At 39.1% G+C, this 26,905-nt stretch overlaps 1 protein-coding gene across 1 annotated transcript; it reads left to right on the forward strand.

Annotated features, from left to right (window-relative positions):
- Positions 1-1,606: 1,606 nt before the first annotated feature.
- Positions 1,607-26,603, forward strand: LOC104610034 (uncharacterized). Its single transcript, XM_010276489.3, has 7 exons — positions 1,607-2,138; positions 2,610-2,735; positions 5,031-5,231; positions 19,672-19,768; positions 21,110-21,213; positions 25,857-25,908; positions 26,097-26,603. The coding sequence occupies exons 1-7, from the start codon at positions 1,924-1,926 to the stop codon at positions 26,304-26,306; spliced, it is 1,005 nt and encodes a 334-aa protein (XP_010274791.1). The 5' UTR covers positions 1,607-1,923; the 3' UTR covers positions 26,307-26,603.
- The last annotated feature ends 302 nt before the right edge of the window (positions 26,604-26,905 follow it).

Below are 26,905 nucleotides of genomic sequence, written 5' to 3' on the forward strand. Positions count from 1 at the left end.
AATTATTTTTCTTTTTAGATGGTGGGTTAGTGTATTGAGTCAAATGACACCATAGACAAACAAAAATTAAGTGCAATAAGTAAAAGATATTTTATATAATGTAAATGAAATATGTAATTAAAGGGAAAATTATAGTCAAAGTCATTTGTAGATTTAAAATTAGGTTGTAGGTTGGTCTAGAAACCAACAAAACTCTAGCAAATGACTCTACATTTCAAATTATAAAAAATCCCCGCCATATCATTGAAGGTTTATGTGGTTGTTGCCAACATGAGACTTTTAGTCCATGTTGGACATAGCAAAAAGCCTATACCGAAAATATGTTTTCAGTTTCTCTCCCACTCCATTTCTCTCTTGATCTCCCTCCCTTATCTCTCACTCTCACAATCATCTCTCGATCTCCCACTCCTTCTGTCTCTCCCACTCTTTCAGTTTTGGTCTATAGTCAAATCAAAACCTCTCTCTCTCTCTCTCTTTCTCTCTCTCTCTCTCTCTCTCTCTCTCTTTCTCTCTTAGTGTGTGTGTGTGTGTGTGCATGAGAGAGAGAGAGAGAGAGAGAGAGACCAAAAACCTTTTTTTATTTTTCCAATCACCCAACATTAAAGGGCAATTTTGGTATAAGATTTTTGTTGTGTCTAATATGAATTAAGAGTCCTATGTTGGCAACAACCACATAAGCCTTTAATGACATGGCAAGGGTTTTTATAATTTGAAATGTAGAGCCAATTGTCAAAGTTTTGTTGATTTATAGACCAACTTGTAGCCTAATTTTAAATGTAAAGGCAACTTCGACTATATTTTTCCCTAATTTAAAACTAATTCGAAAGCAAAACTATTTTCTTATTTAGATGGTGGGTCAACGATCAAACTTTTCAAAGAAATCTATGATGTCATAATTGAATAATAAATATTTTAAAAAAATAGAACATAAAAAATGAAAATATACAAAAATTTGTCGAAAACATTTGAGAACATTTTTGACGTTATATATTCATCATATTAAATAAAAATAATTGTTAAAATAAAAGTTACTTTTATTTATGATAAAAATGCAATACAAAATTTAATAATAATAATTGATATTTTCTATAAGCATTTAATTTTATTTAATCATATTGTTACTTTTGTTAATTTTCAATTTTTATCTTAACTATGATATATCTAAAATTCAAGTAATAAATATAAAGAAAAATTTCTCACATGCAATGCATGTTCTTAATTACTAGTACAAAATAATACAAAATATAAAGTTTTGCACTCTATATATTTGCATTTGTATTCTTTCCAAACTGAACCTAAAGGGTGTTTTAGTAAAATGCAAATTATAGGATAAGTTTAAATAAATCTATAAAACTATTGTGGTGTTCTAGTAAATAATCCTTTCTAAAACACTAACAGTTTGGGGTTTGAAAAATGTTTAACGAAATATTGCATGAAGTTAACTAGCGGCTGTGAAGTGTTAAAATCCAAGAGTTCGGGGGGTTTCGTAGGGGACCTCAAACCAAACACAACCAAAAGAGAAAGATTTAACACCAGTAAACTATGATTACCAAAAAAAAAAGAAAAAAAAACCCCAGTAAACTAAACACTAACGCCGTACGTGCACAAGGCGGACATCTTCACCGCTGAAGTAGAATCAAGCAGTCGGTCCGCTGCTGCAGGTCTGGTCAGGTAATGGGCTGAATTTCAGAATTTGTTGAGACAACGCGCGCGTCGCTAAATTACATCCCTCGGCGAAAACGAGAAAAAACCAGACGATGACCGTCGAAAATCCCACTAAATGCACATTCTGTTTGACCTTGAGGCCTTCTATCGATGTATCCGTTTAGCTGACATTCATTCTTTCACGTCCCTCGTTGAATACTCCGCTGCTACTTCTTCTAGGGCTTTCCTGTTTATCCCTGTGTGAGTGTGTTCTTGATCATGGCGGGAATTCGTTGGCCTCCCGATGATTCGGAGCTTTCCCAAGCGAGAGTTCCGAGCACCTCCGACCTCATTTCTGATGACGATCGCTCCATCGCTGCGGATTCTTGGTCCATAAAGAGCGATTACGGAAGCACTTTGGACGACGAGCAGCGTCACGTCGACGCCGCTGATGCGCTCTCCACCGCCACCTTTCGAGCTGCATCCGATTACAGGTTGGTACCTCTCAGTTGCTTATGTTTATTTATTTTTTCGTCTTTGTTTGATTATTCTTCCCCTGTTCGCTTTAAGGTATTGGTGGAATTTGAAGAAAAGGAAATGTAATTACTTAGATTAGATGAACAAGCTTTCTCGTTTGTGGTTCTGTCTTTAGATGTATAATGGCTAATGCATTGGAATTGGTTTGCCGTTCTTGAATAGTGGATGGGATTGAGTTTTGGCTCCACATTTCTTTAATTTTTGTCGGTGAGAAAAAAAGCTTGTAGAGAACTAGAGATTATGGAATGTATGCAATGGGATGTGAAAATGTGACGTGTTAAAAGTTAAAACATTAAGCAGTAAAGGTAAAGTTGATTGTAAAATGAGGTTTTGTTGTTTAAATTTGAAGGCGAGCAATTTCATGTATGCACACTTTTGCTACAAATTGGTGGATATTTACTTATCCATAAATATATATTTGGAAACAGTTCTGACAAGGAGGAACCAGATGCTGAAGTGGAGCCATCAGTGTTGGGCTTGCAGAGCTACTGGGATGCCACGTACGCAGATGAATTGGCAAATTTTCATGAACATGGTCACTCTGGTGAAGTCTGGTGAGTGCTAATCGTAGCCTCATTAGGGAAAGATTCATTTCGTTAATTAGTTGCTTCTCTTCTCCATTTTCTGGTAGTCAAAGTTTCTCTGTTTTCTTGTGTGGTATTTTTCCTGCTCTCTCATGGGGGGTTTCCCTTCTCTTTACACCTTTGAATCATCATTTTTGCTTAGCAGAAAAAGGGGAACATTGTATGCGATGTTTCTGCATTGTGATTGCTTCTGCTTATGTGATTTTTGGTGCATGACTTCAATCCAGCCGTAATGTCTAGCATGTTAATAGGTTGACAGTCTATTTAGGAATTAGGTTTATGATCATTACTTGTTATTTAATTTTGATACCCTATAAAAAATGACAATACAGATTTAATTTGCAAAATTAGAATATCCCCAGATTTATCTTTAGCCCTTCATCATTCTAACCCTTAGATCTCATCATTTTTATGGTGAGGCTAGTTGAACCATAAATATACTTACCTCACTACTCCTTTGTTGTTATAATGAATGATGCCAATAGATACAAGGTTTAAGTATAACAAATTTTTTAGGTATCTTCTTGGGATTTTGTTACAGGGTCCAAAAATCCAGCTTGCTCTCGAGAAAGGAAAAAGGCAGTACAAGAAAATCATGCTGAAAATTATTGAATTTTCATTACTGAAAGTTTATGAGATAGATTTGCACTCAAGAAATTGCTAAATCTTCAGTGGTGGATAGTCTGTATATTGGAAACTACATGGTCATAGTTGATAGCTACGATGCTTAGTAGATGAAATAGGAATAATGTTTAATATTTACCTCTGACATGGAAGAGGCAGATGATATTTGCAAAAGCATTGCTAGTTGAAATGCTCAAGTGAACTTTGAACAGCATCTGATGTGGTCACTGAAATTGTTTCAAAAGATACTTCAATTGTCTTCTGTTGTAACTTTGGAAGAACTGGAGTAAAAAATTGAAAAGAGATAATGGGATATATGGAAACAAAGTGCACTCTTAGTTGAATTTCAGGACAAGCATATGATCTCATAAAACTAATTAATCCTTTGCACCTACTTCTTTTAGCCTACAAGCTAAGAAAGTATTTTTTTTCCTCATCTTCTTTCCCTACTCTATAAATAGGAAATAGTTAATTGACTGATAGGTTTGAGACAAAAAAAATTCATTGGTACAAGGTGAGGCATCTCTTTGGGAATTTATATTCCTTTTCTTGTTCAATCAGTTGTCAACTAGGGGTTCTTTCTATTCAAAAATGCAAAGTCCAGAGTGGGTATTTACTCATTCCCAAAGCTACAATACTAAATTCCGAGCCTGGATTGACCCATCCTGAAATTTTAGACAGGCTGGGCTTGGGCCCAAAACTTTTTTTTTTTTTTCATTTTTTTGATTGGGCCTGGGTCTAGCCCTTGGGTAGCCCGATCATTGTCCAACCTGAACCAGCCCAACTATAAAAACATATACACATACATAATATTTCTGTCTAATGCCATAAATACATACATACATACATACAAAATATATAATATTCCTATCTAATGATTTAGATTACTGATGTGAGATTGGCCCAGGCCTGAGCCCAGCTTGAGTATGTCAAATTTTAGTTTGGTCTGAGTCTGGGTTGTGTAGATCTGTCCTGACCTTCAGCTCGATCCAGGCCTGAGCCTTAGGCCCAAGTCTTAGGATTAGGCTTGGCTTGGCCTTTATCTAGCTAGCCTATCCTGGTTGCATCCATAACTCTGACTATTCTTTCCAGTCAGTGCTTTCACCTGCAGCTTGACTGTTGACCTGTTATGTCTGTTTTGGGTGCTTAATTCATTATCCACCTACAAATAAATAGAAACAGTTGTCAAAATTGTCTCTTTTTTCGGTAGGGAATTTGTTAGAATTGTCAAATGCAGGATTTTTGAAAGCATTGCTTCCTAAATGCTTGTTCTGCTTGGTTATGAGATACACAACACTTATATCTGCATCATAATTGACTAGTCTGACTGTTCATCGTCTTTTAGGTTTGGAGCTAAGCTCATGGAAATTGTTGCATCTTGGACCAAAAACCTATGTGATGACATTTTGCAAGGTTATCACATAAGTTATGAGATGCACACCATCTTATATTCACATAGAAATTGATTAATCTGACTGTTCATTGTCTTTTAGGTTTAGAGCTGAGGTCATGGACATTGTTGCATCTTGGACCAAAAGCCTATGTGATGACATTTGGCAAGGTCATCACATAAGTTATGAGATGTACAACATCTTATATTCACATAGGAATTGATTAATTTAACTGTTCATTGTCTTTTAGGTTTGGAGCTGAGGTCATGGACATTGTTGCATCTTGGACCAAAAATTTATGTGATGACATAGCACAAGGTCGGTTGCAAGGTCTTGCTGATGGTGCCAAATCTGAGTCAGTTGAACAGGGTGGCAAAATTTTATCTAGCTGGAATGTACTTGATATTGGAACCGGCAATGGTCTGCTTCTCCATGAGCTTGCAAAGCAAGGGTATTGTTTGCAATTTATTATATTTTTACCTCTACGTGATTCAAAATGGTACTGTCTGCTAGTGGCAAATATTGTTCATCCTCCTTTTTTCCTTGAATTTTGAGGAACATTTGTGCCATCTCTCCCTTCCCCCATTTGCGTGTTTTGCATCCATGCATGATTACATAGCATATTGCTGATTTGCTTTCGAACACTGGAAACTAACTCAAACACCATTCAGTTGACACAACAAAACCACTGAATTGCCCTCTTCAACAGAAAGATTTCATTTTTTTTCCTTTAACCTCAGTTATAATTATTTAATAATGAGTCTCCCCAAGTCCCCTTCCCTCAACTATGATACCCGGATGCCTGTACATACTTAGCATTGCCAGTTTCAGACATGATACTTGCTGGATACAACATTGGATGCTACATAGACACTTTTAGATATACTCTGTATTACACTTATAAAATATGTAAAAGGGTATTTCAAGAAAATTATACTATGATAAAATCTATTCATGTTAGAAATTAGTTAATTTAAAAAAGTTTTTTTTTGAAGAAAGGTAGGGTTCAAATCTATGCTGTCTTCCTTTATAGTTTAATTCGAAACCATTGTCATTCTCAATAAGTATTCATAGCAACAAAAATAAGAAAGAAAAAACAACTATTGTTATTCTTCATGAGATTAATCCCTTTGTTGCCTTTCTTCTCTGGCATATCAACAATCTCTAGAGAAAGAACATCAGGTTTTCTCATGGGGACCACTAACCACTCACCAAAACCGCTGATCTCTGTTGCCAGTACAGAAGAGAACCAGTTATTTTCCAGGCCATTCATATCACATTCTCTAGCTTCCTTTTCTTGTCAACTTTTCAGGCATATCTTTTGTTAGAATCTTCAACTAGATTGCTGCTACAAGCACAGTCAGGTACTTTAAGGATATCAAGTAACCATCCAAAAAAATTGGCTAGTCACTAGACGAATCAACATTATCCAAGTATAATCTTTTATTTGTTGGTCTTTGAAGTTTGTAGATCACTGATACCCCTCCTACGTGTTTAAAACTGCCTGTAAGCCATGTCTATCTATCCTTGAAAAATCCCCATACAACCTGTCTTGACAAACTAAGCTTCCATATGAAAAACTGCCAAATAGACCCTACCTTTTTAATGCCAACTAAAATATTTTTTTAGATACTCCCTCCACTAACTTTCTCTATCTTAAAAAAAAGGAAAAGCATTGGGACCCAAAGAGTCCATCCTACATTGCCACCCCTTAAAAGCTTCAGCCCATTAAAACCCAACTTAAGCCCCCTTCTTACCACATGACCTCTGCCCCCTATACTCTCACCACTAAAACCCAACTTGAACTAGAAATTCTCTGATCACCAATTCACTCCAAATCAACTTTTTGATGTCCATCCCTGTCTCCAACCTTGAACTCCAACATCATTCCTAATCCCCCCAAAGAGCTTAAACAATAAAACAAAAAAAAGCTTTAATTTCTTTACATTACCACTGAACCCAAAAATATTGCTCCCCATTTATTCCTTGCTTAGCTAAATGATCTGTAAAGCCATTAGCTGATCTTGGATTCCAATGAATGAACACCAGCATCTCCCTTGAAAGCCTTCTAAGCTTTTTGATCTCATTCCTGAAATGCCAAGGAAATTTCTCTTCTGGTTTCAGCCAGCTAATAATTACCTTGGAATCTCCTTCAGTTACCAGCTTCCTCACCCCTAGCTCCATTGCTTTTTGCACCCCAAAAATCACAGCCTTTAATTCAGTGGTTGTAGAGTCTCCTATACCAAGTGGTCCTGAATACTACCCAACTTCTTCCTTTTCATTCCTTATCACTCGTCCTATACTGGAGGGCCCCGGATTGCCAAAGCTGCTTCCATCAAAGTTCAGCTTGAGAAAGCCAATCTCAGGTGGATCCCACTCTCTTACTAATTTCTTTTTCAAAGTAGAGGAAGCTGCAACCACTCCTAAACCCTCCCCTTCAACAAAAATTCTTATCATATTTCTCCCTTGTAAACAACAAATCCACTTCAAGTCGAATCCTATTTAAATAATTGACCTCTACAAGAATTCTTGCGTTGTTGATGATCTTCCAACAGAGGTTTTTCCTGTCAACTGAAATGAAGTGACCACAAGTGCCTCTGATTGCCTTCAAAATATTTGGTTGTGGAAGGGGATTCTAGGGTGGTTTTAGGATGGTTAAAAAACACCAATAAGGTTTGAATTGTAATCTATAGAAATTAAGGGAGGGGTTAGGTATCTCCATGGAGCCAACAGTCCACAAGAGCAAGGAGGAAGGACACTTGAGTTTTTGAAAAGTGACTTCTAGAGATACATCCATTATTAGGCAAATGGCACTAGAGATTCCCTAGTGACTTAGACAAGTTTTGGCACCTAGTAATTAGGAGTATTCCTGGACATATTTCCTATAGGTGGGACTTTAGTCTTCATGCTAGAGCTTCTTAGCTGTCACCTTGGAAAGCCATCACATCCATCGTTCCATCTTTTATTTATGTTCATTCTAGTTCTAAAACCTTGTTTTGGAAGGACCTTTGGTTGGGGGGAAGACTTTAAGGATTTGTATCCCTCATTCAATCTTGTACTCAGCAAAGATTGTGTGGTATCCCATTGTGTTTCTATATCCAAACATGGGCTTGCTTGTGATTTGGGCTTTAGAAGGGGTCTAAGGGGCAATGAAACCTCAAAGATCATTGCCTTACTTGATATCTTAGAAGAAGTCATTGATCCTAGTGAGCGTGATGAGAGAATTTGGACTCTTACAACTTTTGGAGCCTATACTTGTGCTCCTTTTTTCAATCTCTTAATAGAAACCCTCAATGTGGGGATTAGTTGGGCTTCCCTGCCTTCCTAGGGGTCTGTAGGGGGCATTGTGACAATGTGGAAAAATGATGTACTTATAGGTCTGGAGGAGTTGATAGGACAATTTTCAGTTTCTTTGAAGTTTAGGCAAGTGGAGGATGGACTTGAATTGGTGTTAAACCAATATTTATGGGCCGAATGACTATAGGGAGAGGAGTAAGTTATGGGAAGAACTGGCTAATATACGGGGTTTTTGGGAAAGGCCATGGTGTTTAGTCGGTGACTTCAATGTAATCAGATTTTTGGAAGAAACAAACAGTCCCAGACAAAGGTTGACTACGAGCATGAGGAAATTTAATCAATTTGCGGATGCTTTTGAATTTAAGGAGATTCCATTATCACATAGTTGTTTTACTTGGTCCAATCTCCAAGTGAATCTTGTTTGTTCCTAGTTGGACAGATTCTTATTTTCAAATGATTGGGAAGAACATTGGAGGAATTTGACCTCTAGATCACTTCCAAGAGTAACTTCCGACCACTGGCTTATTGTAATTTGTAAGGAGGAGATGGGAAATGCAGGACCTGCTCCTTTCAGATTTGAAAATATGTGGTTAGGACACCCGGGCTTCCTTCAGAAAGTTAAAGAGTGGTGGGTAGAGAGTAATCCAATAGTGGAATGGAGTGAAATAAGGTTTCACAAGAAGCTCCATCATTTGAAAGATAGAATCAAGGAATGGAACCTCTTAGAGTTTGGGAGATTGGAAGAAAGGAAGCAATCTATGATTACACAAATTGAAGTCTTGGATATCAAAGAAGAGAGGGGATGCCTTACAGAAGAGGATAAGGAACAAAGATGGAAATTGTGCAAATAGTTAGAAGATTATCTGCTCAAGGAGGAAATAAGTTGGAGGCAAAAATCAAGATGTAAGTGGCTGAAAGAGGGGGATAGAAACACCAAGTTTTTTTAGGTTGTGGCAAATGGAAGAAGGAAAAGGAACTTTATCTCAAGTCTGGAGATTGAAGGGGTAACAGTTTCCAATCAAAGAGAGATTGCTGGGGCTTTTGCGGATCATTTTAGGTGTATATTTAGAAGACCTCTGAATAATAGGGTGTGGTTGGAGGGGCCAAATTTGAAGTTAGAGGATAGGGAGTGGCTGGAGAGGAAATTTGACCTGGAAGAGATAAAGGAGGTAGTGTTCTCTATGGATAGATCAAAGGCACTAGGGCCAGATGGTTTCACAATGGCTTTCTATCAGGATTGTTTGGAGGTACTAAAAGAGGATCTAATGAGGGTATTTGGTGAATTCCATAATTCCACATTCATTGCCTTGGTGCCCAAGAAAAAAGGTGCAAACCATCCGAAGGACTACAAACTAATCTTCTTAGTTAATAGCCTCTATAAGATTATCAATAAGGTGTTGTCCATCAGGATTAGGAAAGTGCTCCTAGAAATTATAGCAAATAACCAAGGAGCTTTTGTGAAGGGGAGGCAAATAACAGACCAAATACTTATATAGCTAATGAGAGTTTGGAGGATTTCAAGAGATCTAAGAAAAAAGGGGTGGTCTGCAAATTGGATTTGGAAAAGGCTTATGACTTGGTTGATTGGTCTTTCCTGTTGGAGGTGATGATCAATTTTGGGTTTGGAGACAATTGGTGTAAGTGGGTGATGGGTTGCATTAGGACTTGTCACTACTCTATATTGGTGAATGGGACAGTGATGGATTTCTTTCCAGCTTTGAGAGGGATTAGACAAAGAGATCCCCTCTCTCCTTTTTTATTTACTTTAGTTGCAGAGGTGTTGGGGCGACTAATTTGTAGAGCAGATTCCATGGAGTTAATAAGGGGGTGGAGAGTTGGAAGGGAGAACATACCACTCACACACTTGCAATTTGCAAATGACACAATCTTGTTTTGTGAAGGAGGGGACCCCAATAGGATCAGGAACTTGAAGCTCACTATACAACTCTTTGAACAAATGTCAAACCTTAAAGTGAATTTTGAGAAAAGTTGTATAGTAGGAGTTAATTTGGGGGAGGTGGAGATATCTCAATGTGTAGACATTTTGGAGTGCGTAGTATCTAATTGGCCCTTAAACTACCTTGGTTTGCCATTGGGAGATAACCCTCAGAAAGGAGAGTTTTGGGATCTAGTTGTGGAGAGGTTTGAGAAGAGGCTTGCCACATGGAAGAAAAATTATTTGTCTCTAGGAGGGAGAATCACCCTAATTAGGTCTACATTGGCTAACCTTCCGGTTTATTTTTTGTCAGCCTTTAAGGTCCCGATTGGGGTGGCTAGTAGGTTGGAAAAACTAACAAGAGACTTCCTTTGGGAGCCGGGGGAGGAGAAAAAGGACCATAGGGTTAGGTGGGAGGTGGTGTGTAGAAGCAAGAAGGAAGGAGGTTTGGGTATTGGGAACATAAGAAATATGAACTTGGCACTACTAGGGAAATGGTTGTGGAGATTCTCATTGGAGAAAGAAAAGCTTTGGGTTAAGATTGGTAGTATTCATGGGATTGTAGACAATGGATGGGACTATAGGATTCTGACAAGGACTACAAGAGCATCTCCTTGGAAAGCTATTCAAGTTATTTTGCCTTTGTTCTCTCCCTGGATCAGGTATGACTTGCACTTAGGCAATCTCATTAAATTTTGGGAACATGTTTGGGTTGGAAATTCTCCTTTAGAAGACCAATTCCTGGCTCTTTTTTCTATCACTACCCTTAAAAATGAATCGGTTTCTACCTTCCTTGTACCTTCCAACTCAACTTCTGGGTTTGGTTGGAACTTGGGTTTGAGAAGAGACATAAGGGACTCAAAGTTAGACTGTACCTTATTGTTACTATCCATCCTTGATGGGGTTTTCCTGGATCCAACAAAGGCAGATAGTGGAATCTGGACACTCACTCCCTTGGGGTTCTTCACCTGTGCCTCATTCTTTAAAGCCCTATTACAACCATCTTCTGTTGGAGTGTCCTTTCCTGTTAAAGAGGTGCGGTGTCAACCTATACCTCTGAAGGTTGGGAGTTTCCGTTGGGAAGCCTTTTTGGAAAGAGTTAATACAGGAGATTTGCTTCAAAGGAAAAGACCCAATAACTGTTTGTCTCCTCACTGGTGTGTCCTCTGTAAAGCCGATGATGAGTCTGGATACAACTTATTAATTTCCTGTCAGTTTGCTAAATTCATTTGGGAATGGCTTACTTCTTTGTTTAGGTGCAGGTGAACATCCCCATTGGATGTGCAAAGCTTATTAACTTCCACTCCTAACTGGTTAACAAAAAGGGGTAAGACTATGTGGCGATGTGTTAGGGCTGCAGTTTGTTGGACTTTCTGGGAAGAGAGAAACTCACGGATCTTTTCAGAAAAGAGGAGAAGTTTGGAAACAATAGTGGAGGTTACTCATATTAGGGTGATACATTGGCTGAAAACCTTGGACTTGTTTTGCAGATTTCTCTGTAGATGAGTTGCTAAGAAAGTGGAAGGAGATTGCAGAATCAGTTTCAGCCAAGAAGGCTTCAAGTTCTTGTTGGACCCCTCCATCGCAAGGCTTTACTAAACTGAACTTCGATGGCAGCAGTATGGACAATCCAAGGCCCTCCGGAATAGGGAGAGTTATAAGAGATGAAAAAGGGAATCTGCTAGCCATGTATTCTGGTCCAATTGGGGTGGGAGATTCCTTGAGGGCTGAGATACTAGCGGATTTTGAAGGGGTACAAAGGGATAAAGACATGAATATCAAGAAATTGATCATAGAAGGAGATTCTGAAATTGTGGTGAACTGGCTAAAAGAGGACAACTCTAGGCTTTGGAAGTACAGCAATGAAAAGAGAAGATTTAAGTGGCTGACTAAGGAACTTGAAATTCAATGTACATGGGTAAAGATAAGGGCAAATTCATTGGCAAGGGTAACAGAAACTCTATGTTTTGGGCTGTGTTGTAAATTTGTAATTGCTTTTTAATTTGGGTGTACCTTGGTTGTTTCTGGGAGTTAAGATTGTTTAGTTCCCTTGCTTTGTAACTTTTTATTCCATTAATAAAGTTCACTGTTATTGATAAAGAAAAAGAAACCCTCAATCATTCATTATCTGCCCTATTAATGCCATTTGGAAAGGTCCAATCCCACCTAAAATTAGAGCCTTTTTGTTGAGAGATCTATCATGACAAGATTAATTCCTGTGAGAGCTTGCTAAAGAAGGAAACCATGGTGGTTGCTCTCTCCTTGTATTTGCCTCATGTATTGAGCACATGGTGAAAACTCTTTCCACTTAATCTCCTTTAGATTTGAGTTTTGCTATTTAGAATTCTTTTCTTCCTCTATTTGGAAATAGGTGGATCCCTCTTGCAAATTTAAAGAGTTTATTCCTTAACTCGTTTTTCTCTCTTCCCAAGAAAAGGGGTAAAGTGCTTTGGAGGAGCACAAATAGGGGTGATCATTTCTAATCCAGCCCAGAAGCTTGGCCCTACCTAGCCTGGAAATTTCATTGTTGGGTCTGGACTCTGGACCTAAATAATAATTCAAGCCTCTCCCAGGCCTGACCTAGCCTGCAATAGAAGAGATTGGAGCTATGATACCCACATGGGAGAATCTCCATTAGTCTTGAATCTCTTGATAAATGGAGGACAAAGAGAAGAGAGATGAGAGAAATGTGAGAGAAAGAGGAAATTTGGTTATGAAGTTCAGGGAAGAAGGAAGAGCCACTATCTACATAATAGGAGAAGCAGTAGAATGGCTGAAAGGATACACAGATGGGGCTTTGTTTACCATTAAGATCGATGGGTGGAAAAGCACACTGGAACTCTCAAGTAGAATGTATCAAGAGATTCTAAAAAAAACAACCAGAAAGGGTGGTTCTTGGAGGTTTCAGGTTTTTTTGGAAGCAATAGAAAACAACTTATATGTATTCTAGAAGGAAAAAGAGGTTGGGGTTGGAGACTGTTGGCACAAAAGATACAAAACTTACTGACAATTACAGAAGGTGAACTGGCTACTTTCAGAATCCCTGTTGTCAATCAAGGAGAACCTTTTGTGATTTCTTCTGAGTGCCCTTGGATTGAAGGAGCATCTGAAAACTGTGTGCTAGAGGAAGTCCAGCAACACCTTTGAGTGGCTAACCTAAGTAAGGTTCAGAGGCTGGTCTTGGAAAATGATAAAAGAGATTGGGAAAGACTGGTTTTAAAGGCTGGGCTTGGAAGAAGGTTTCTAACTGAAGGTGATTGTAGAGGCTAAGGGAAAACTTCAAGTAATTTCTGGAGTTTCAGTGTTCCCTTTTGATGATAGAAGAGCCATTCTGGATTCTGAATACAGGGTCGAAGATGGTAAACTTTAAATCAATGGAGGCTGAACTGGGGGTGGTTTTATTAGAAAATTGGTCGTTTGGTCGTTCCTTTGCAGCAAGAGGGAGGTAGAAGCTGGAGCTTTTGAAATAAGGTCGACTGGCTTACATTTCCCTCTGTGTAAGAAACCTTCAATTGAATGAATTGTTTAAGCTCCAGGGTGTGTCCTTTTGGAGCTTGATGTAGCTACTTTATGAGCAGCAAAGGTTAAGATCACCGGAGTCAAGCCAGAGGACGCCCCTCGGTTGATTGACATCCTTGTCAACAGCCTCTGCACCAAAGTTTGGTTGGTGACAGAATCTGAAGCGTCGCTTTGGGGAGAGGAGCTAGAGGTTGAAGATGATGTAGACATGGAAGCTAGGAATAGACGTGGCTGCAGAGGAAAGGAGGGGAGATTTGGTTTTAATGGCGTGTTCAATTTGGAAGGGGAACAGTCGAAAGTTGGGGCACAACCTGAGGTAGGCTTTGAAAAAGAAAATATTCCAAAAACTTTTAGAGGTAACCCTGAAATGGTGGATGGTAAATCCTACACCAAAGTTACTGGAAAGTTAAAATTCCTCCCAAGTTCAAATTATTCATGTGGTGAGTCATTAGGAGGTTTATTTTTGCTAAAAGGGATTTGATTCAACTAGGTATCAATGTGGATGATGTTTGTCCTTTGTGTAAGAATGCTCAAGAATCTGTGTTACATTCGTTTTATTATTGTCCCTTTATTAGGGCTGTTCTGTTTGGTAGTGCTTGGAGTTTAAGAGTAATTTCTCAGTATTCCTCTTTAGTAGACTTTATTTTGGAGCTTGTTAATTCTTTGGTCTCTTGGGGATCCTCTGATGAAGTTTTGGAATGGTTAGCTATTGCTTTATATATTTAATAATATTAATAGATCAATCGTTTGGGTTCTGAATTCAGCTAACAAATTATTTGGGTTAAGGGGCAGCGGGTCAAATTATATAAATTCTAGTTATGCTGTAAACATTATTTCGTTGGAAGATTTGGAAGTTTGGGTCAAATTATAGTTATTCAATGTGATGAGGGTGTTGCTAACTCGGGTAGGATTACTTACGGACTTTGTGTTATGGCTGCAGGTGGTATAGGAGGCACATGGAAGGATACAGTGGTAGCTGAATTAAGAGCAATTTGGAAGGCTATTCTTCTTGCTAAGGATAATCAATGGATTCCATTAATTTCTCTTCTGGGTCAAAACCTAAAAATCTTCCAAGAAGACAACACTCCAGAAAAAGTAACTTGATTCCATTAATTTCCAACATCTTTGACCTCCACTACTGGAAGACACCTCAACAAACTGCTAAGTGTTAACCTCCTCCATCTTCTTTCAGGCCTTCAAAGAACAACGTTTTAATGCATGTTCCCTGTTTTTCTTTTGATCAAACATCTTTTTCTTTTTCTTTTTTTTGATCAGCAAGAAAAATCTTATTAATTATATTAATTGGTGAAAACAAATTAATACATTAGATTGGCTCCAGCCACCCATAAAGACATTGACCAAACCTAACCCCAAATAAAATTACAATAGTTCCCAAAACAACTGCTGTTTATAGACCCCCTGTTTTACTAAAGCATCAGCCATCCCATTTGCAGTCTTTCTTACCCAATTAAAAGTAATGTTCAGCTCCCTTGATAGGGTCTCTATTTCCCTAAAAGCATGTAGATCCATAGCACAAGATGCTTACTCCTGGCCCAAGAAACAACCAGTTTTGAGTCTCCCTCTACTTCCAAGTGTTGGAAGTTTGATTGCTTAGCTAGTCTTAAGCCTTGCAGCAATACACAGTTCAGCATTTAGTGAGTCTCCCAATCCTAAGGGTCCTGAAAACATAGCCACCACCCTGCCTTCTCTAGAAAACCTAGAATACCTGCCATTCCCGAACTTTCCATGGAACTCCCATCAAAACACCTCCAATGCCTTTCATCAAGAATCTTTACCTAAGAAAAAAATTGTAAAACTGTACTCTATTTTCTTCTTTAATTTTATCCTATAAAAATATACCCAATGATTTTTTTTGGTTGGAAATGGTAACTTCATTAAAGATAATTCAAAGTACAATTGTCAACCCCAAGAATAGGGTGTTGACCCAATCTGCATGCTGATTACAATACTGTCCAAAACATGTTTTCCCTAACAGTCCCTTGTTTTGGTAAAGTATCTAACCCATTCACTGACCTTCTTGTCCACCTGAAACACTCACAAATCTCCCTTGTTATGCTACGTATTTCCCTTATCAACTGTCTTTGTTTTCAAGCTTCCAAGCAACCTGACTGCATCCAACCAATTAGCAACTTAGAGTCCCCTTCAATCTCAATTCAATGCAACCACAACTGTTTGGCATGTCTTACACCTTGAAGCCAAGCCATCACCTCTGCTTTCAATGAATCTCCTGCTTCTATTGGTCCCGAAAACATTGCAATAATTCTGTCTTCTCAATCTCTAAATACTCCCCCTATACCTGATGGGCCCGGATTACCTATAAAGCTTCCATCAAAGTTCAACTTCGTCCATTGTTGTGTTGATAGGAGTTCCTGTACCTCACCCCAACTTCTATAGATGTCATCAACTAAGAAGTCTTTAAACAACTCACTTGATTTCAACCAGTGAATAACCTTGACGGTTATTCCTTCTACAATTTCCTCCTTGGATCTTTTGACATTTTTAAAGTTCCTATTATTTCTTTCTTCCCAAACTGACCACAAAACAGCTTCTCTTGTAGCTCTCCACATGATTCTTCCACATGTTTATCCACCAACCGACCAATGCTCACTCTTCCTTTCTCTGAATTATCTTCCCCAACAGCCTTTTCAGCTTCATCCCCCACTTTCTCCTCTTCTCTCTCTCTTGTGGTTTCCCCATTCTCCCTTTGCTCCCCCGTTTCCCCTTTCAACCCTGATTCCTATCACACCTTGCCCACCATTTTTTCTTCCTGTTATTAGACCTATGTGAAGCATCCCCATCCCTTTTTCTCTTTCAATTATTGCTCCCTTCGACCACTGCTTCAAACCCAACTCCCTTGAGATTTCCTTCCTTCTCAAAGCACCCCCATCACAAAGGAGAAGATGAAGTTAGATGGAGAAGTATCAAGTGAACAACTAGAACCCACCTTGTTATTCAGTTGAGCGATGATTTCCAATGTTTTCGCTCCCACAGTTGTTACCAAAATTCCTTGTTCCCTGTTCACTGAACCTTCAACAATCCCTTCGATTTCCCCCTAAAAGCTCTCCCCTTCCCTGCATGTGCTATTGGTCTCCAACTGCTGGATGTCCAGTCAATTCAGGCTCTTTTTTTTTATCAATAGGTCAATTCAGGCTCTCGAGAACCTTCCTTGCTTTGATCCCCTCTTGAGTTCAGTTCTTCCACCACCTATAAGCCTTTGCATTGCAGTAGTTCATCCTTTCGATTGCCATTTGCTTGGAGCACCTTCATCTTCCTTCCTTCTGAAACTCCAATCACTCTACCATCTTTATACTTTGTAACCACCTATTGTCCAATTATTTATGGGATCAACCCCTATTTGCCAAGATCTACCCTTCTTCAAGCTAATACCCTTTTTTCCAAATATACCCCTAGAAACTTGAGACCCTTTGTTCTCGTTTCCACATTTGAAACTCTTTGCAAGATTCTTAAAAAAAGTTGTCCCCACTCCCTTTTTTGTACTGAATCTTACTGCCAATCACTAGTTGCTTATCCCTCTCCCTTGCCTCCCCTCGGAATGATCCTTGGCCTCCCTTCGACACCTCTGCCACACCTGCCACCTGTCCACCTCCTCTTGTCCCACCCGCCAACCTGACAGCTCTCCATCTTCCGCAACTCCAATTTCTTCTTCACTATCACTCCTATTCTACTCCATAATCTTCTCCTCTGCCTTCCGAAATGTTTATTCTGGACCTTCAAATTATTCTCAGCTCATAACATGCTCCTGCAAATTAAAGCATTAGTTTGTTTGGAATTTCAGCAATGTCCCCGTCTCCCTGACTTCGACCAGAATCCTTGCCACATTGAACTTGTCCCAAGCTTTGTTTTTATCATCAACTTCAGGAATTTGGCGCAGCAATTTCCCATTTATAGTTTCTTAGATCCCCTTCTCTTTTTGTGTTGAACTGGAATTTGGGCTTCACTAGGAATCTTAGAGAGTCCGAGGTTCCCATTGTGTCTGCTTTGCTTACCTTGCTGAATTCGGTGGTCCTAGGGGAAGATGGTTTGGATAGTAGGGCGTGGACCCTTAATCCAACCGGTCTTTTCACATGTAAGTCTTTGTTTACCTCGCTTGTTGCCTCCTCACCTCGTCCTCCTTCCTTCCCTGTTAAGGAAATATTGTGTGCTCCCATTCCTCCTAGAGTTGGTGCTTTTTGTTGGGAAGTGTTTCATGGTTGTTTTAACACTTGTGATTTACTGCAAAGGAAGAGGCCAAATTAGTGTTTGTTCCCCAATTGGTGCTACTTGTGCAAGTTAAATGGCGAGACTTCATTTCATCTCTTAATATCTTGCCCTTTTGTCAGTTTTATCTGGGATTGGTTTGCTTCTCTTTTTGGGCGTAGGTGGCTTCCTCCTGCTTTCTTGGAAGGGTTGTTTAGCCCTTCTGTTTGCAGCTCTACAAAAAGGAGGGGCAGATTGATGTGGAAATGTAGGGCAGTAATAGTTTGGACTGTTTGGGAAGAAAGAAACTCAAGAACCTTCCAGGACAAGATGTGTAAGGAAGCCTTAATAGAGGTCATAACTCTGAGAGTGGCTCAATGGGTCAAGACATTGGAACTCTTCTCTGATGATTTCTTTAGATCTTGGGGAGTTATTGCTGACTCATCCTCTAGAAGACAGCTGATAAAAGTGGAATAGTCTCCTTCTATTGGCTGATGAAGCTGAATTTCAATGAGAGTTGTGTGGGCAATCCAGGACTATCCAGAATTGGGGGCGTAATTAGGGATGAGGAAGGAAAAATATGCTCCTTTTTCTCAGGTCCAATTGAGCAAGGTGATGTTGTCACAGCAGAATTTTTGGCAGCAGTTTTTGGGGTTGAGAAAGCCAAAGAATTGGGTTTTGGGAGGTTAATTATTGAAGGTGATTCTAAAATAGTTGTGAACTGGTTAAAGAAGGGGGAAGGAGTGTCTTGGCATCTATGGAATGATCTCAGATGGTTCACCTGGCTCTCAAAGGATATGCTCACTCAGGTTAATTGGGTTAGAAGGTCTGCAAACAGCTTGGCGGATGGTCTAGCTAAGCAAGGGGTTCAGGGACAATCTATGTTTTGGGCTCATTTGTAATTCTGTGGGGGATTTAGACATTGTCGTGTCTATTTGTTTATTCCACTTCTTGTTGTTCTGTTTCTTCTCCAGCTGTCACATACCACCAATCCAACCTTAAATCCCACTCTTCTTTTTATTTTTTTCTGAATTCAATACCCACTCTGCATACTGTCTACTGTGAAACATAAACAACAGCAGACCTGTGCTCAACTTCCTTACCTCCATCACCTTCTCCCTTCCCCATTCCAGTGCCACCCAAGCTTCAAGTTTCTCCACCTTTGCCTCCTTTCCCACAAATCTACCAACTAAACTCGCCTGTAACACTTGCATTCTATCTTCCATCTTCCCTTTGATCAGATCCTCTAACCACTACCATATCGTCCTTTCTGCTCCTTTGCCCATTGGTATAGACTCAAGTTTTTCCTCTATTTTTTCTCTTTGAGTTCTCTCCTGTTCTTTGATTCACAGCATCAATACTATCCTTCTCAACTTGTTCAATTCCTTTTGCTTTAAATTCTTCAAGCATTACAAAAAGTTAAACTCCAAATTATGTCGGTCTTTTCTCTATCCTCCCTCCTAATTTCCACCCTTCTTCCGCTACTGCTACTTCTTTGTTCCAAATCCTTCCAAATGATGATGTTGTTAGGAACAAAAAGCTATGTATGTTATATTGAAAAACATATAGTTTAAGTGAGCATATACTATTTGGGAGGTATTTAACAAAGAAAATTTTAGATTGCCCTATAAGGCAACTATAGTTGCTAGATATGCATAATTTTGTCTTTTATGTTTCATTCTTCTTTCTTCTAGTCAAATTTATCCTCTTAGGCTTCGAAGTAAGTCTCCTATTGTGTAACGTATGGTTTTCAGCTTAGTAATGGGAATATGTGTTTCGAGTTTTTAGCTTACAAGGTGGTAACTTGTTAAAAACTAACATTTAGATTTATTTGTAGCATTTAGTACTTTACATTTATTTCTTTGTTATTATGTTTTGGATTTGAAGCAATAATAGACCAAATTGTGATGTGCTCCTCCAGGTTCTGTGAGCTGACTGGATCTGATTATAGTGAAGGGGCAATCAACCTTGCTCGAAGCCTTGCTGATCATGATGGATTTAGTAACATCAACTTCTTGGTATGTAATGATTCATATTTCTGATTTTATGTTCTTTCGTGTTTTTGTTATTTTCCATAAAACCTTAGCCTCAAAACTTGAGAGTTTTCCTCCATTTTGCTGCCAGCAGTAAGAGTCTTTTGCTCTCCATTTCTTCTTCTAGCCCACTAAATGACTATATATATTAAAGTTTGTAACTGTTATCGATAAAAAAATGTAAAAATAAAAAAAAACCATCATGTAAGCCATTCTTTTGGATGCTTGCACAATATTTGAGCTGCTTGAAACCAATTAACTTAAAATGGCATAGAGTAAGTATGTTTTTATTTTTTATCAGTCGTACAATCAAAGAGAATCTTTCTGCAAGAATAGAATCAAAATATTGGATTGGATTCTGATATTACAAGAATTTAAAGAAGCTTCCAAAGAACCATTTGGGTCTGACTTTTGGTCAGCATTAGAGTTAGAAAATGGAGATGTTGGTTGTTTAAGTTTCTTGTATTTTCTTTATTTGTAATATCTTTTATTTTAATGAATTTTTCTTTATTATTTACTTTCAATCAAAGAGATACATCCGCACCCTCCTACCCAAAGGTGAATGGATGGGAAACAGTGACCATCACTGGCCAAGTGGCAAGTGACAACATAGTGAAACTGAACACCTGACATACCATATACACTATTGGTTTGTTTAGTTATGTCCCTGATTCTTTATGGGTCTGCAACAAATATGATTGACAATTAATAGTCTTACTTTTTTTATGATTCTTTTTCTTTTCTTTTTTTTTTTTTATTGGAAATGGTAACTCCATTAAAGCAATATAAAGAAATATCAAGGTACAACTGGCAACCCCTGAAATAGGGTGTTGAACCCAAGGTAATTTTTGTTACAACACTGCCCAGAATAAAGGCTCCCTTGCAGTCCCTTGTTTGACTAAGGTATCAGCTAGTCCATTAGCTGACCTTGTCCACTTGAAACAAGCACCAGTCTCGCTTGTTATGCTAAGGAGTTTGCTTATGGACTGTCTATATATCCAAGCTCCCAAGCTACCTGACTGCAACCCTTCAATTAGCAATTTATAGTCTCTTATCTCAATTTGGTGTAGCCCTAACTGTTTGGCATATCTTACACCTTGAAGCAAAGCCATAGCCTCCACTCTCAATGAATCTCCCACTCCTATTGGCCCTGAAAACATAGCAAAATTCTACCATCCTCATCTCTGAATACTCCCCCTATACCCGAAGGACCTGGATTGCCTTCTAGAGCTCCTAACTCTGAATACTTTTTTGCTGATTCTCTATACAGTTTTTTTTTTCTATGGAATTTTTTACACCAATTTTTATTCAATGCATTTGTTGTAGGTTGATGATGTTCTTGAGACAAAATTGGAGAAGCAGTTCCAACTTGTTATGGATAAAGGTACTTTAGACGCAATTGGATTGCATCCAGATGGCACCTTGAAAAGGTAATAACTTGAGTATTTACTTCATTGATTGTCAATTTTCCATGCATTTATATTTGTATGCTGAGATATGTCTTGCTAAGCATCAGTCATTCTTCACTGGGCAGACAACTAACCTAGATGTCATAATTGGGAATTTTTTTTGAAAGAAGTTAACTGATTTCATAAAAAGTAGAGAAGGGTACACAAGAAAGTGTACAAATACGTAACAGGGGCCAGACCCCTGAGAATTACACAGGAGTTTTGTCACAATACAAGCAGTCCAGAATGACACCTATTTTTGCTAATCCATCTGCAATGGCATTTAGCTCCCTTGGAATCCAGTACAGAGAAACATTCATAGGAGCCAATAGGTCTCTTGCCTCTGTTAAGAAGTGACTAAGTCTCCACGGTCCAGCTTCCTGTTGTCCTAACCATTTTATAGTGTTTGCTGAGTCGCCTTCAATGGAGAAGTTCTGAATACGTAGTTTGCTGACTAGGCGAATCCCTGTAAGAGCTGCTAACACTTTTGCCTTTGTAGAATCAGCTATTCCAATCGGTCCACTGTATACCCAGTAGATGAGCCCATTTTCATCTCTTAGGGTTCCCCCTATGCCGGAAACTCCAGGGTTACCCAGAGAACTTCCATCAGGCACAAATTGGCCCTTGTGCTTTTAAAACACTGCTATCAGCCAGTAAACCTTACCTCTCTTGCTTAGACCTCTTCCATGCCACTGAGAAATCAAGTCCTGAAGGTGATTAGGAGCCACCCAACTATACTCAACTAGCTAAAGGAAGTAGTTCCAGATGTTGCTGGTTACCTGGCAGTGTATGAAGAGGTGGTCAGCTGTCTTTCCCTCATGGAGACAAATGATACAAACATGAGGGGCTATAAAGCCTTCCAAGGTTCTTCTTTTGAAGTAACTCACAAGTGTTTACTCGATTCAGACAAGCCTCCCAAACAAAGAAACTCACTCTTGAGGGGACAAACTTACACCAGATCTTCTTGAAAGGGAAGTCACAATCTCGGTTTCCTACAACCAGAGCTTCGAAGAAAGTCTTGGCCGAGAACTCACCTCCTGGGTGGGGTTTCCAGACTCGGGAGTCTTGGGAGTTTGGGGAAATGTAAACTTCTCTGATAGAGAGGAGGAGGTCAGCTAACTCAGTGATCTCCGGTTCCCGTAAGGGTCTTCTGAGGCTCAAGTTTATGTTGCTTTCATTGGGAGAATTGGGGAGGCACTGAGAGATGGTTGCATCTTTGTTTAGGGTAAGGTTGTAAATCCTAGGATAATATGCTCATGCGGAATCACTCCACCACAGATCAGTCCAGAACTTTATTCTATTTCCATTACCCACCCTAAATCTTATGAAAGAAAAAAAGAGGTGGTGAATGGAAGTGATACCTTTCCAAGGATTTGAGGAAGCTAGTCGGTTTGAGCGGAGATTGCAGTACCAACCGTTTGCATTTAACCCATACTTGCTGGTGATGATAACTGCCCAAAGGGAGTTTGATTCAATGGGGAATGTCCACAATCTGTGATCTGATTTTGGCAGGGATCTGAAACACTGAAAGGAAGTAGACGGGCATGTTTGCAAGAGAAGCCTTTATGAGGGTGAGTCTGCCCCCTTTTGAGAGATAGCAACGTTTCCAAGTAGCTAACTTCTTTTCACATTTTTCCACCACTGGCTCCCAGAAACTTGGACTTTTTGGATTCCCACCAAAGGGCAAGCCCAAATAAGATAGGGGGAAATTTTCCACTCGATAATTCAGAGTTTCCTTGAAACTTTCTAGGAGGGAATCTTCAATTTGGTTCACAGTTGCTAGGATACTCTGAGTAATTAACCTTCAACCCAAAGACTAATTCGAAGCATTGAAGCACTCTTTTCATACTTGTGATATTCTCCAAATTGGCTTCCAGGAACAGGATGACATCATCTGCAAATAGGAGATGGGATATATTCATGGCATCTCTTCCTACCTCAAACCCCTTGATTAAGTTAAGGCTTTGGGCTTTCTCCATTTGCTGGATAAAGACATCCATTACCAAAGTTTAGAGGAACGGGGAGAGAGGACAGCCCTGTCGGAGACCCCTACTTGCTTTAAAGTAACCTTTGGGCTCTCCATTGATCATGATAACCAGGTTGAACTTATACAGCCTTTCATCCACTGCAGCCACCTCGTTCCAAACCCCCTCAATTTTAGAACTTGGAGAAGGCAGTCCCAATCTACTTTGTCATAAGCTTTTTCCAGATCTAGTTTCACAAGTAGGCCCGTCCTTCCACTCTTCCTTCTATCTTTGACAACTTCGTTTGCAATTAGGGTGCTGTCTATAATTTGTCTTCCTTTCATGAATGCAAACTGGTTTGGAGAGACCAACTCTTTTAGGACTTCTCTAAGTCTTTTTGCTAAAACCTTTGATAGGATTTTGTACACACTCGCTACTAGGCTTATTGGTCTGAAATCTTTCATTTCCAAGACACCATTTTCTTTTGAATGAGGCAAATAAGTGTAGAGTTATTTCCTTTGTTTACAACCGCCATGGAGTGGAAATCCTTAAAGACCTCCAAAAGATCCACTCTTACAACTTCCCAACATATCTAAAAAAGAAGATTGGGAAACCATCGGGCCCAGGGGCTCTGTGTCCATCCATCTTGAATACTGCTTCTCTTATTTCTTGCTCCTCAAATTCCTTTTCGAGCCATATTCTCTTATCTTCTGCTAGAGTCGGCCCTTCCCAACTTCTTAAATTAAACTTTCTACCACTTTCCTTAGAGTAAAGATTTTTGAAGTGGTTAAGAAATGCTTCTGTGATTTCTTCAGCATCTTCCACCTCCCTCTTGTCCACCTTAATTTTTGAGATGAGGTTCTTTCTACGCCTACCCGATGCATAGCTGTGGAAGAATTTTGAGTTATTATCTCCTTTAACCATCTGACCCTAGACCTCTGCCTACAAAAGATTTCTTCTCTTCTGATTACCTTTTCCCAAGAATTCCTTAAATCATCTCTCCTACTTCTTCCTTCTTCGTCCAGAACTCCTGATTGCTCTCTGTTATCTAGATCTTCCAACTCCAAGAGGATGGCACTTTTTTCCTCTGCAAACGATTTAAATTCTTCTCTCCCCCAGGCTTTCAGTTTTCTTTTCAGGAATTTCACCTTTTGCAACAATCTGTGCCCAGCCCAGCCCTGGACTCTACATTCCTCCCACCAGGAAGCTACATTTTGTGGAAATCTTTATGTAAAGTCCACATTTTCTCCAGTCTAAAAGGGGGTTTACCATTCAGGACCAGATCTGTTCTTAGGACTAAAGGCCAGTGGTCTGAAGTGCAGCGGGGTCTGATTTCTTGGAGAAAATTTGGGACCTTTTCTACCCAATCTGAAGTTACCAGAAACCTATCTAGTCTGCAGCTTGTTGGGTTCTCTTGAAGATTTGACCAAGTGAACTGGCCATTATGGAGGGGGAGGTCGCAAAGGTTATGTCTTGAAATAAATCTGGAGAAGTCTCTCATGCTTCTAGTTGCTTTTCTTCTGTTGGAGTTTTCTTGAGAGAACCTTGTGACATTGAAGTCTCCTCCTAAGACCCAAGGGATTTCATCAAATTCATGTAGAGCATCCAACTCTTCCCAGAGTCTTTGCCAATCTGCAGGAGCATTTGGTCCTTATACAACAGTCAAAATCCAGCTGAAACCATCATTCTTATTGGTAAAGAGAACAGAGATTGAGAATTCTCCTTTATCAATTTCAATGCCCGAAACCTCCTCTTCATTCCAAGCTAGGAAAATTCAGTTTCTTTTGACTTCTTTTCTTCTTGCTTAGGTTTGTTTGGTACCATTTGCCCTTTCAGGCTCAAACATTTAGAGAGACAATGGCATTTCATGTCAAAACTCCAACACAGACATTTTGGCACGAAACTTGTTTGGTTGGTACTTATGCTGACTAGCTGTTGAATAAATGTTTTGACTTTTGAGCAGCATTGTGTTTAGTATTGGCATTGCTACCTAAAACGTTAGAATGGAATGTTTATATTCAATGTCACACCACTCTACTATACTGATTCTCATCCAATGGTCAAATTTAAAAATAAATGTTTTCTACTAATTGGCTCATTATTAAACATAGACTAACATCTAGATGCAGATCTAATGGTTATAAAAGCATAGAACCAGGAAAAAAAACTTTTGTTTTGGAGGTAGGGTTTATAGGTATTTGAACGTGCCAGAACTAAGATCCAGTATGTGATGCACCAGAATGTATTTCTATGCTGCCACATAGGACATGAACTAAGACCCAGGTCATTGGACTGTTTCTTCAAACGTGCAGCCAATGGAGAAAACATCAATGCTGTTTCCCCCAACACCCCCTGGTTTATGTTTCTAGTAAAAACGTTTTATGACTGGTTCAACTCAAAACAGTTTCAACAAAAGAGAAAAATAATGTTTAAATTCAAACCATTAAAGTGGTGTTGATATGGCAGTGTTTCAAGTGGAAACAGACAAGATACCAAACATCACCCTAGCGAGTAAACATAATATGTGTTTTAAACTTCAAGATGTTTTGGAATCAATTGATTCACCCAAACTGCAACTAAGAAAGCTAAATCCATGCATTTCATGATTTCAAATGCTGAAAGAAATACGAGTTTATTTTTTTGCTCATCTTCTCTTTTCAGGATCATGTATTGGGATTCAGTCTCGAAGTTGGTTGCTCCCGGTGGAATATTGGTTAGCACTGTATCTTCTCCAAGCTTGTTTTTGAATGCTAACTCTTATTTATTGTGGTGTTTTCTGAACTGGTTAATGATGTTAAATACCATCTAATCATATTCAATCACGGGTCTGGGCCTCTTGGGTCCAATCCAATACCATTTTTTTTTTCTGATTTCTGACCCTATTTGTGGTCATGGTTGCAGGTGATCACATCATGTAACAATACAAAAGATGAATTGGTGCACGAGGTGGATAATTTCAACCAAAGAAAACTCGTCTCCCAGGACCCTGAGGCCCCCAAGGACCAACAAGCTCTGTTCCGATATCTAAGTCATGTTCAGTCATACCCTACATTCACGTTTGGAGGATCAGAAGGATCACGTGTTGCCACTGTGGCATTTCTGCGGAGCTGAACCAGTTTTTGATGATTCAGATTGGTAATGCTTTCATCATTGTGTGGGTGTGAGATTTAGGTCTTTGTGCGTGTGAGAGAATGAGGGATAGGGGCTTTTGTTTGGTTGTTTCAACTGAACATATTTTGGTTGATGCTGTAAGAAACATTCAGTTCACTGCTCTTTTGGAAAGTAGAATGATCCTTCTGGGCTTTTGGTTCGAGGGTAGTACTGAATCATCTCAATGGAGGAGAGCGTTTCCAACCAGCATGTTTAAGCACTTGTATGAACTTCAAAGTGATCTGTTCTTGAGCTAAATCGTGCAAAATGACCAATCCCAACTTGACAAGGCATTATTTTACCCAAAGAAAAAGCAAAAAGCTTGACGAGGCATTTACTTTTTGCCTACTACGAAATGCTGTGGATTATATTTCCAGTGTCAAAATTATTGTTTATAGAATCGGCCATGAATCTAGGACTAGGAAAACTGAATGACCACCTTTCTGTTTTCCATCCTGTTAATTCGCTTATTGAATACGATTTATTATAACGGGACAAGTTAGGGCTGCTCAGTTGGTGGTCATGCTTGTGTTTCATTTGGTTTGCGAAGACAACTAATG

The sequence above is a fragment of the Nelumbo nucifera genome, chromosome 1 (genome assembly GCF_055504915.1).
Source record: "Nelumbo nucifera cultivar China Antique chromosome 1, China Antique-T2T, whole genome shotgun sequence".
In the NCBI taxonomy this organism is placed as follows: domain Eukaryota; kingdom Viridiplantae; phylum Streptophyta; class Magnoliopsida; order Proteales; family Nelumbonaceae; genus Nelumbo; species Nelumbo nucifera.

Excerpts from the sequence above, each read along its gene's own strand:
- LOC104610034 (XM_010276489.3), top strand. The coding sequence starts at position 1,924 with ATGGCGGGAATTCGTTGGCCTCCCGATGATTCGGAGCTTTCCCAAGCG. Across the intron at positions 5,232-19,671 it reads CATGAGCTTGCAAAGCAAGG|GTTCTGTGAGCTGACTGGAT; the intron begins GTATTGTTTGCA and ends GTGCTCCTCCAG. Across the intron at positions 21,214-25,856 it reads CCAGATGGCACCTTGAAAAG|GATCATGTATTGGGATTCAG; the intron begins GTAATAACTTGA and ends TTCTCTTTTCAG.